At 36.3% G+C, this 12,183-nt stretch overlaps 1 protein-coding gene across 5 annotated transcripts in view; it reads left to right on the forward strand.

The window, feature by feature from the left end:
* MCU (mitochondrial calcium uniporter) overlaps window positions 1-12,183 on the forward strand; it is a 218,207-nt gene that overhangs the window by 169,771 nt on the left and 36,253 nt on the right. For all 5 annotated transcript variants that reach the window (XM_077894933.1, XM_077894937.1, XM_077894935.1 and 2 more), the window contains exon 2: window positions 7,600-7,669. In XM_077894933.1, the coding sequence (XP_077751059.1) occupies window positions 7,600-7,669 (70 nt within the window). The remainder of the gene's footprint in view (window positions 1-7,599; window positions 7,670-12,183) is intronic.

A 12,183-nucleotide genomic window follows, 5' to 3' on the forward strand; every position in this document is an offset into this window, starting at 1 on the left:
TGCTCTCCTTAATGCCCATCACCCAATTACCCCATCCCCCCCACCTACTTCCCTTTTAGCTCAGGGGTTTCCCTTAACTATAGGAAACTCTCAGATGGTTTCCTTTAGTTAAGAGTCTCTTGTGGTTTGTCTCCCTCTCTGTTTTTATCTTATTTGATTTTTCCTTCCTTTCCCTTATGTTCATCTGTTTTGTTTCTTAAATTCCACATATGAATGAAATCATATGGTGTTTTTCTCTGACTTATTTTGCTTAGCATAATACTCTCTAGTTCTATGTCATTGCAAATGACAAGATTTCATTCTTTTTGATAGCTGAGTAAATACCACATCTTGTTTTGTTTTGTTTTGTTTTTTCTTTACAATTTTTATTTGAGAGAGAGCATGACCAAGCATGAATGGGGCAGGGGCAGAGGGCAAAGCAGACTCCCTGCTGAGTGGGGCACTTGATGTGGAGCTCCATCCCAGGACCTTTAGATCATGACCTAAGCCAAAGTCAGACACTAATGACTCAACCACCCAGGCGCCCCAGTATACCACATCTTCATCCATTCATCTGTTAATGGACATCTGGGCTTTTTTACATAGTTTGGCTATTGTGGACATTGTTGCTATAAACATCAAGGTGCATGTGCCCCTTCAAATCACTATGTTTGTATCTTTTGGATAAATACCTAGTAGTGCAATTGGTGGGTCATAGGGGGTCATAGGGTAGTTCTGTTTTTAACTGAGGAACCTCCATTCTGTTTTGCAGAGTGGCTGCACCAGCTTGCAATTCCACTAATACTGTATGAGGGTTCCCCTTTTCTGTATCCTTGCCAACATCTGTCGTTTCCTGAGTTGCTAATTTTAGCCATTCTGACTGGTGTGAAGTGATGTCTCATTGTGGTCTTGATTTGTATTTCCCTGATGCTGATGTTGAGCATTTTTTCATGTGTCTGTTGGCCATTTGTATGTCCTCTTTGGAGGAATGTCTGTTCATGTCTTCTGCCCATTTCTTGACTATATTTTTTGTTTTCTGAGTTTTGAGTTTAATAAGTTCTTTATAGATTTTGGATACTAGCCCTTTATCTGATATGTCATTTGCAAGTATCTTCTATTCTATAGGTTGCCTTTTAGTTTTACGGATTATTTATTTGCTGTGCAAAAGCTTTTTATCCTGATGAAATTCCAATAGCTCATTTTCTTTTGTTTCTCTTGCTTTTGGAGAGTGTCCAGCAAGGTGTTGCTATGACTGATGTCACAGAGGTTACTTCCTGTGTTCTCCTCTAGGATTTTGATGGATTCCTATCTCACATTTAAGTCTTTCATCCATTTTGAGGGTTTGTGTGTGTATGGTATAAGAAATTCGTCCAGTTTCATTCTTTTGCATGTGACTGTCCAATTTTCTCAACACCATTTGTTGAAGAGACTCTTTTCTCCATTGGATATTCTTTCCTGCTTTGTCAAAGATCATTTGACCACAGAGTTGAGAGCCCATTTCTGGTTTCTTTATTCTGTTCCATTGATCTATGTGTCTGTTTTTGTGCCAGTTCTATACGGTCTTGATGATTACAGCTTTGTAATGCAGCTTGAATAATCCAGAATTTGATGCCTCCAGCTTTGATTTTCTTTTTCAACATAAGTTTGGCTATTTAGGGTCTTTTCTGGTTCCATACAAATTTTAGGATTGTTTGTTCTAGCTCCATGAAAAATACTATTAGTATTTTGATAGGGATTCTGTTGAATGTGTACATTGCTTTGGGCACCTAAGTATATTAGGATTTTTGGTGCAATTGCAAATGACATTGATTCCTTATTTATCTTTCTGCTACTTCATTGTTAGTGTATAGAAATGCAGCTAACTTCTGTGCATTGATTTTATATCTTGGGACTTTGCTGAATTCCTGTATCACTTCTAGCAATTTTTTGGTAGAATCTTGAGTTTTCTACATAGGGTATCATGTTGTCCATAAAGAGTGAAAGTTTGACTTCTCCTTTGCCAATTTGGATGCCTTTCATTTCTTTTTATTGTCTGATTTCTGAGGCTATGACTTCTAGTACTATATTGAACAACAGTGGTGATAGTGAACATCCCTGTCATATTCCTGATCTTAGAGGAAAAGCTCTCAGCTTTTCCCTGTTGAGGATGATATTCACTGTGGATCTTTCATATATGGCTCTTATGATGTTGAGGTATGTTCCCTTTATCCGTACATGTGGTGGTTTTTATCAAGAAAGGATACTGTATGTTGTCAAGCCCCTTTTCTGCATCTATTGAGAGGATTATATGGTTCTTGTCCTTTCTTTTATTAATGTGGTGTATCACATTGATTGATTTGTGGATATTGGACCACCTCTGCAGCCCAGGAATGAATCCCACTTGGTCATGGTGAATAATCCTTTTAATGTAGTGTTGGATCCTATTGGCTCTATCTTGGTGAGAATTTTGGCATCCATGTTCATCAGGGATATTAGTCTGTAATTCTCCTTTTTGGTGGGGTCTTTGTCTGGTTTTGGGATAAGGTAATGCTGGCCTCATAGAATGAGTTTGATAGTTTTCCTTCCATTTCTATTTTTTTAAACAGTTTCAGAAGAATAGTTATTAATTCTTCTTTAAATGTCTGGTAGAATTCCCCTGCAAGACCAGCTGGCTCTGGACTCTTGTTTGTTGGGAGATTTTTGATGACTGCTTCAATTTCCTTGCTGGTTATATGTCGCTTCAGCTTTTCTATTTCTTCCTGTTTCAGTTGTGGTAGTCTATATATTTCTAGGAATGCATCCATATCTTCCAGGTTGTATAATTTGTTTGTATACAGTTGCTCATAATATATTCTTATAATTGTTTGTATTTCTTCAGTGTTGGTTGTGATCTCTCCTCTCCATTCATGATTTTATTAATTTAGTCCTTTCTCTTTTAAGTCTAGCTAGGGGTTTATTAATCTTATTCTTTCAAAGAACCAGCTTCTTGTTTCATTGATGTGTTCAACTGTTTTTTTCATTTTATTGATTTCTTCTCTAATCTTTATTATTTCTCTTCTCCTGCTGAGTTTAGGCTTTATTTGCTATTCTTTCTCCAACTCCTTTTGGTATAAGGTTAGGTTGTGTGTTTTTCCTGCTTATTGAGGAAGAACTGTCTATACTGCTATATACTTCCCTTGTAGGACCATCTTTGTTGCATTCCAAAAGTTTTGAATTGTTGTGTTTTCATTTTCATTTGCTTCCATGTATTTTAAAAAATTCTTTAATTTCCTGTTTGACCCATTTATTCTTTTGTAGGATGTTCTTTAAACTCCATGTATTTGTGGTCCTTCCAAATTTCTTCTTGTGTTGACTTTAAGTTTCATAGCATTGTGGTCTGAAAATATGGATGGTATGATCATAATCTTTTTGTACCAGTTGGGATCTGATTTGTGACCCACTATGTGATCTCTTCTGGAGAATGTTCCTTGTGCACTTGAGAAGAATGTGTATTCTGCCGCATTAGGATGATATGCTCTGAATATACCTGTGAAGTCCATCTGGTTCAGTATGTCATTCAAAGTCTGTTTCCTTGTTGATCTTCAGCTTAGATTATTTGTCCATTGTAGTGAGTAGGGTATTAAAGTCCCTACTATCATTGTATTATCATCAATGGGTTTCTTTATTTTTGTTATTAATTGGTTTACATATTTGGCTGCTCCCATGTCAGGGGCATAAATATTTACAATTGTTAGATCTTCTTGTTGGATAGACCTGTTTATTATGATGCAGTGTCCTTATCTCTTATTACAGTTTTTGGTTTAAGGGATCCCTGGGTGGCGCAGCGGTTTGGCGCCTGCCTTTGGCCCAGGGCGCGATCCTGGAGACCCGGGATCGAATCCCACATCGGGCTTCCGGTGCATGGGGCCTGCTTCTCCCTCTGCCTGTGTCTCTGCCTCTCTCTCTTTCTCTCTCTGTGACTATCATAAATAAATAAACATTTAAAAAAAAAATGTAAAATACAGTTTTTGGTTTAAAATCTAGTTTGTCTGATATAGGGATGGCTACTCCAGCATTCTTTTGATGTCCATTAGCATGCATGATAAATGGTTTTCTACCCCCTCACTTTCAATCTAGAGGTGTCTCTGTGTCTAAAATGAGTCTCTAATAAGCAACATATAGTGAGTCTTGTTTTTTAATCCACTCTGATACCTTATGTCTTTTGATTGGAACATTTAGTCCACTTACATTCAGAGTAATAATTGAAGGATATGTATTTAGTGGCATTGTATTACCAGTAAAGTAGCTGTTCGTGTAGATTGTCTCTGTTTCTTTCTGGTCTTTGTTACTTTTGGGCTCTCTCTGTACCTTTAATATTTCTTGCAGGACTGATTTAGTGCTCACAAATTCCTTCAGTATTTGTTTGTCCTGGAAACTCTTTCTCTCTCTTTGTATTCTAAATGAGAGCCTTGCTCTATAAAGTATTCTTGGCTGTATACTTTACCCATTTATTACATTAAATATATCATGCCAGTCCTTTCTGGCCTGCCAGGTCTCTTTGTATAGGTCTGCTGCTAGCTTTATGTGTCTAACCTTGTGGGTTATGTGTCTAACCTGTTGTCCCAAACTGCTTTCAAGATTTTATCTTTGTAATTTGTAAGGTTCACTATCATATATGTCTAGGTGTTGACCTATTTTTGTTGATTTTGAGGGGAGTTCTCTGGACCTCTTGGACTTAAATGTCCATTTCCTTTCCAAATTAGGGATGTTGTCAGCTATAATTTGTTCAAATAAACCTTCTGCCTCTTTTCCTGCTCCTCATCTTCTGGGACTCTTATAATTCATATATTATTTTACTTTATGGAATCTCTGAATTCCCTAAGTCTGCCTTCATGATCTAGTAGTTTTCTTTCCCTCTTCTTTTTACCATCCTTATTTTCCATCATTTTATCTTCTATATCAATGATTCACTCTTCTGTTTTGTTCATCCTTTTTTTAATGGCCTCCATCTTGGACTGCATCTTGATAATAGAATTTTTAATTTTGACTTAACTAGATTTTAGTTTTCTTTACTCTAGAGTAAGGGATTCTCTAGTGTCTTCTATGCTTTTTTTTCAAGCCCAGCTAGTGTCTTTATAATCATTGTTTTAAATTCTAGTTCAGACATATTACTTGTATCCATATTGATTAAATCCCTGGCAGTGAGTACTACCACCAGATTCCAGCTCCATACTCCACTAGGTTTTTCTTTTGGAGTGAGTTTCTCCATCTCGTCATTTTTGTCCAGGAAAGAAAAGCAGAAAGAAACAGAAAAAAAAAAAAAGAAGAAGAAGAATAACAACCACAACAACAGAAAACAAAACAGGATCCTGAGTATGTTTTGATCTGCTTGTTAAAAGAAACTAGATCCCCAAATAAGAAAGAAAAACGTATATATGTGAATATATAAATGTGAGCATAAATACATATATATGTGTATTAATATTACAATGAAAGGAAGCAAAAAATATATAAAATACATATAAAAATTTAAAAAGAATTGAAAAAATAAGAAAATAACTGAAAATATAATATTAAAAGACTAAAAAATAAAAATACAAAGAATAGTATATATTGTTTTCCCCAAGAGCTGAAGTTTTGTAGACTTCTATGATCAATAAACTTGGTACAAGTGAGTTGTTCGCGGTGGTCTTCTGGGGGATGAGTCTATTGCGCTGATTGTCAGGTGGACTACCTCTGGTGAAGTGCCTCCAGTATTCAGAGGGGCCAGGGCACAGTATAAGAGCTCCAGACTCCACTAGGTGGCACTGTTTTGCTCCCTGAAGGCTTTCAGCACTAATGGGCTGGGTGAATATGGTTGCACCCTGCTCTCTAGCCCAAGAGGTGAAAATTCACACCCCTCCTCTTCAGTGAACCCTCACAAAAAAGCAATCAATCACTCTTGCCTCCCTGGTTTCCATCAGAATTCTGTCCACCCAGCGTATGACCAAGCTTTTTTATCTCCGGCATATGACTTTCAAAACTCCCAAATTTTAGGGACTCCCATAGCAGATTCACGCTTTCCTCTTGGGGAGGGGATCTTGCCAGGCTTCTGCCTTTTGCTGGATCCTGTCCAGGAAAGCAGTTGCACAATCATTCAGTTGTTGCAGTTTATGGCAATACAGAGTAGAAAGCCTGTACCTAGACTCACTGTTTTCAGCCAACTTCTCTGCTCCTGTGCCTGGGAACTCGGCCCCACTCTGCCCCCTGTTGTTCTTGCCATCCCAGGGATCCTGAGACCATCCTGTCACATCTGGGTTTTCATTCCACTTTGCCACCTGGGCACCTTTAAGCCAGGGATGTCCCCCACTGTAGCAGACTTCTAGAAGTTCCGAATTTGCTCTCTGCTGCTTATAATACTTTACAGTAGCCTCCTTAAGCAGGCTCCCACCCCTTCATCATATCCTTAGGTATATCATATCAGATTCGAGTCTCTGCATCTCCTACCTCCTAAACTGTGATTTCTTTTCTACCTGTAGACTTGTAGCATTTATTTTTTCAGATTTCTGATTGATTTTTCAGGTATTCAGAATGATTTGATAACTATGTAGTTGTATTCGAGAGAGGAGACCAACTTTGGGTCCCCCAAGTACTCTGCCATCTTAATTTATGGGACTGACATTCTAAATTGGGTAGCCAGAGTAGGCCTCCCTCAGAAAGTGAAATTTGAGCAAACATTTGAAGAAAGTGAGGGAGCCTGATAGTTACCTGGAGAAATAATATTCTAAGCAAAAGTAACTATTGCCGAAGTCTTGAAGCAAGAGCATAACTGGCGTATACAAGAAACAGGAAAGAGTCTAGAGGGGCTTAAGCAGAATAATTGAGAAAGGGGTAGGAGATGAAGACTGAGAGATAATAAGATATCTGGTAGTACTGGATCTTAAAGGCACCTAAAAGAACTTAGACTTTTACTCTGAAATCAATAAACCAAAGTAAACTTTCCATATTATCAGAAGAAATGAATGCATAACTAAAATAAAGCAAGCCCAAACTATTTAGTAAATTATTTTTAAGAAGAAAGAGCAATAATAAAAGAAAACATAAAATTTTTATAACATAATATTTGATGACCAAAAGATTAAATATGTTATATTAATAAATGTAAATAGGCTGAACTTTCCCATTAAACGGTTCCCAGATTAGATCACAAAAAAATTATTTAGAGTCATTTCTGAAAAAAACTCTGAAAGAATAACAAAATTAGAGGGCAGGTAAAGATACAACAGACATATACAAACCAAAAAAACCCCACAGGGGTCATGATCTTAATATCAGACAAGATTGGTACAGTTAGTACAAGAAACATTACATTAGGGAAAAGGACATACAAGATCTGTGTGAAAAAGACCTTAAAATGCTTCTCAGTGTGACACAAATATAGACTTAAAGGGAAAGGCTTACAAGGTTATTGGGTATGAAGACTCTAAATCATATGGAAGTCAGTTTCCCTTACGTTAATCCATGGAGTTAATATCAAAAACAAAACAAAAAACTAGTCAGCATATATGGAGCAGTTTTCTACAAAGAATACATGTTATTTAAATAATCAAAAAGTTATTTATCACTTACACACACATTTGTTGCTCTGACCTGACCCTGAATATATCTTTTTGTGTTTTCTAGGTGCACCAGAGGCTCTCTTTCTGGCAGAATTTGGGAGTTGTTTATTGCAGTACTGTTGTGCCCTCTGATGGTAAGTTTTGGCAAGTCCATTTTTTATGTCTCATTTTTTTTCCTTAACTAAATATTTCTCATTCTGTAGCATATAAACTTAAAAATCATACTCCTTTGCTTGAGATGGACTTAGAGTCAGACAGAGAAGCTGAGGGAGTGTGGTGCTAAAGAAGAGAAAATTCAAATGAAAATACAGTGAATTTAGAGGAGAAATCAGAAAGAAAAACTAATAGACCCATCAGGTTTTCATAGAACATGGAATATTGTTATCTCATCTTTCCATTTATGTTTTAAAAATGGGGACATAGGTAATGTAAAGATCACAGAAGGACTGTTTTGGTATTTCCTAACCATTGAGTCTTCATATTATGGATTATGATCAAACTCTCCAGCCCCTTTGTATCATTAGTACCTAGACAGAAGCATTTCAAAATCTGAGACCTCCTGCCCTGATCGTTTTTTTTCTTCCCTTAGACTGAGGTCTGTAATACTCTTCTTTGATGTGAGAAAGAATGAACAGATGCTTGGGAACCATACAGTCCTTTGATGTCCATGATGCTGCAAACTGGCAATAGGATAGAGGTGTTGGTGGTTATTACAGTAGTGGGAAATACGTTCACAGTTCTTACTGTCATTTTTCTTACCCAGTATTACACATCTACAGTTTAGATTGTTTGCTTTGGTTTGAATGTTACATATATTTCCTCTGTATCAAGTTTAGTTTGATAAATTCTAATTCCAACTTTATAAACATTAATTTATGGGCAAAGCAACATCAGGAGAACATCTAGCAAACTTATAGACACCAAAAGTGAAGAAGCCTCAGAGGAATTTTGAAACTCCTGGAATCCCCTGTTACTCATCAAAATAAATACTTGCAGTGTTATCAGAATCCTCCCCTCACCCAAAGCTATTTAAACTTAATGCAGTTGCTGTTACCCTGTATGGAAATATTTCAATAGGGTGACAATGGTACAGTTATATTGGAGTATCTGGATTATTCTAGGACATAAATGCTAGTAGATTGCCCCTGTGTTGCATAAGGGGTTGAAAAGATACATACTTTAAAAAAAAAAAAAAAGCATGACTCTAAATTCCTACCAATGCTATTGCCCTTCTCAAGAAAACCAACTCATATTAGTTATCAAGAAATAGAAGCACATAATTGATTTAATGCAACTCATTGTCTTTACTATCCCCAAATTATACATTTTTCTTATTTTTACTTCTAAACTAATTTTACCTTAGGTCTGTATAGCCTATGGAAAACTCTGCCTAATACACAGCTACTTGAATAGAATTAGCCACCAGTAGTAAACATCTATACCATTATTCATTGCTTTTAGTTGAGGCTGCTGGATCATACTCTTTATCAAATGAGGACCCCCATTTTTTAAAAGTACAAAATCTAAAATATCACCTTACATTTATATGCATAGTGTGTGTGTGTGTGTGTGTGTGTGTGTATATATATATATATATATATATATATATGCCTAATCTATACTACCTCTCAGTAATTGCTTATTGTGCTGTTTGATACATCTTCTAATCATGACTATAATAGCTGATATAAAAGGTATATATTATCTTAAGTGTTTAACCTTCTTACCAAAGCAGCTTAAAAATTCTTTATTTTTCTCATGTCAGAAATACTTTCAAAGATCTGGTGAAAGTTCTAGACTCTGTCTTTAAAGAAAAGTTATTTACATATATAGGAAATTTTACGCATAATTTCTTAGTGATACAAACTCCCCCAAACCAGCCCACGGACTCCCTAGTCCCATGGCTGTCAACTGGAGAACCACTTTGGATACATGGTGCACAGACACACATGTACATACCCACACCCATGCCTGTGTTCCCTTTCAGGAGAGGCATTATGCTTAGAGATTAAGTAAGAGATAGGTTTGGAGTCAAGAAGACCTGAGTGTACTCAGGTCAGTTTCACCATTTAACCACCTTATAACTTTAGGAAGATAATTAACTTCTCACAGCCTCTTTTCTCATCTGTGAAATGGAGAAAATAGTAAAGAGAGAAAAACATACTTACCCTGCAGAAATGGTGCTTGTCCACTAGAAACACTCACTCTGTGAAGAATGCTAGTGGTAGTGTTAAATCCTGCTAATCTAAAAAATGTGGCTTGAGGCATCTCATTTTAATCTCCCTGTGCCCCTGACACCCTGACCCTCAAGTATAAAATAACTAACAGTACAGTCTTGATGATTGCATTGTTTATACCTACTTACGATGTTCAGAGCCTTCAGGGGGTTCCCTTTCATGTTAATGAAAGTTAAGGATGAGAATAATTCTGCTACAGACAGGTTGAATGTATAATTGATCATCCATCTCAGGATACTTTTGAGGATGAAAAACAGACAACCAGAGTTTTCCTGACAATTTTTAATAGTATAAGCCAGGACGCATCTTCACCTTAGCAATTGGGAAAGTAACAAAAGTGATCTAGGATAAAAACAAGGAAAATAAGCCTTCTCTAGCTGTCTTTATTTCTCTATCCAGAACGTAATGCTGCTGAATTAACCCTGTAATGCTGCTGTGTTGAGAATTGTGGTAGACAGTTGTGTTTATTTTGTACTTAACAAAAGGTACAAGATTTCCTTACAAGAATTGTTTGAGGGCAAATCATGTTAGTAATGAAGGATCACTCAAAATTCCTGTTTAAGAATAATCATCTGTTTAATCAGCCGAAATATAGATAATATATAAATTCTTAACCTAAGGTCTGTGAATGGTTTGGAGAACTAAATATGTGCCCCAACTTTTTTTTGGTCTTTGTCCTGTTACCTTTTTTTAAAGCCTTATTGAGATAAATTTTACATACTATAAAATTCACCTATCGTGTCAAAGCATCATAACTGTCCAGCTTAAGATTACTTCCTTCACCCCAAAAAGTTTCCTTGTTCCTGTTTTGCAGTCATTCCCTTCTCCCACCTTATGCCTCAGACAGCCACTAATCTGCTTTCTGCCTCTAATAATTAAATCTTTTCCCGAAATGTCTTGTAAATCGACTCATATATAATACGAGTCTCTTTTTACATGTCATAATGTTTTATAGTTTGTTTTACATATCAAAATGCTTTTGAGGTTTATCCATGTTGTGGTGGGTGTTGCAGTTCTTTATTTTTATTGCTGAGAAATATTCTAGTATATGGACATATCACATTTGGTTTATTCACCAATGAAAAATGTTTGGATTGTTTTCCATTTTGGACTGTTAATACTGCTGGTATCAACATTTGTTTATAAGTCTGTGTGAACATATGTTTTCATTTCTCTTGAGTAGATAGTGGAATGGCTAGATTATATGGTATATGCTTGACTTTTGAAGAAATTACAAGACTGTTTTCCAAAGTGGCTGTACTACTTTGCATTTCCACCAGCAATATACAAGTGTTCCAGTTTCCCTGCATCCTCCCCAACACTTGTCAATTGGATCAGTCTTCTTGATTATAGATATTTTAGTGGATATGTAGTATTATTTCAGTGTGGGGTATTTTTTTTTAAGAATTTATTTATTTATTTGAGAGAAGGAGGAGCGAGGGAGAAGAAGCAGAGTCCCCCACTGAGCTTGGAGCCTGCCAAGGGGGCGCCATCCCAGGACTGTGGGATCATGACCTCAGCTTATTGTTTGAGTCCTCTTGTTTTATTAATGGCCACTCTTATATACATTTGGAAATTCTGTGTTTATTGTCATTGTCATGTTAAGGGCACAAACTACCCCACCACTATCTTTCATTCCAACTTTTAAGAAACTTGACAACAAAAAAGAAATGAAATCACCTAATCACCAAAGATGCTAGAACACGAAGCCTTAGTTTTTTTAATGCGGCAGAGTTCTCACCAACCTAAGAATGAAGTTGGGAAAGCTGAAACAGCTTATAGTTTTCCATTTTTATTTATATATATATTTTTAAATTTTTAAAAAATATTTTATTTATTCATGAGAGAGAGAGAGAGAGAAAAGCAGGCTCCATGCAGGGAGCCCGATACAGGACTCAATCCTGGGACCCCAGGATCACGCCCTGGACCAAAGGCAAATGCTAAACCTCTGAGCCACCCAGGGATCCCTTCGTTTTCCATTTTTAAAATATATCTTATAGTTTGGAATTTTTGTTCTAAGTAGAAGTTTCAGTTAGGAACCATCAAAATGTGATTGAATTTGTTCGATCACAAAACCCTTTTTTGAAAAGGTTCTATAAAATTCACTTTCACATTGCCAAGAAAAGCTGCTACATGAAATTGGAAAGACCTTTAAGTTTTATGTCCTGACAGTTTTGAACTGACTTAGCTTGGAGTAGCAGATTTATATCAAATTTCAGATGATGTCATCCATTCTAGGATTGCTGTCATTTATTCCAATATTTTGAAGTTTTGAAGGAATTGAAAACTATCCCATTTCCCTTCAGAATGCACCTTGATGAAACCAGTGATTTCTTTTTTTTTTTTTTTCCAGTGATTTCTTCTAGGAAGTTATTTCCTAGGGTTTGTCCGTTAATAAGCATGTTGACACA

The sequence above is a fragment of the Canis aureus genome, chromosome 4, assembly GCF_053574225.1.
Source record: "Canis aureus isolate CA01 chromosome 4, VMU_Caureus_v.1.0, whole genome shotgun sequence".
NCBI lineage: Eukaryota > Metazoa > Chordata > Mammalia > Carnivora > Canidae > Canis > Canis aureus.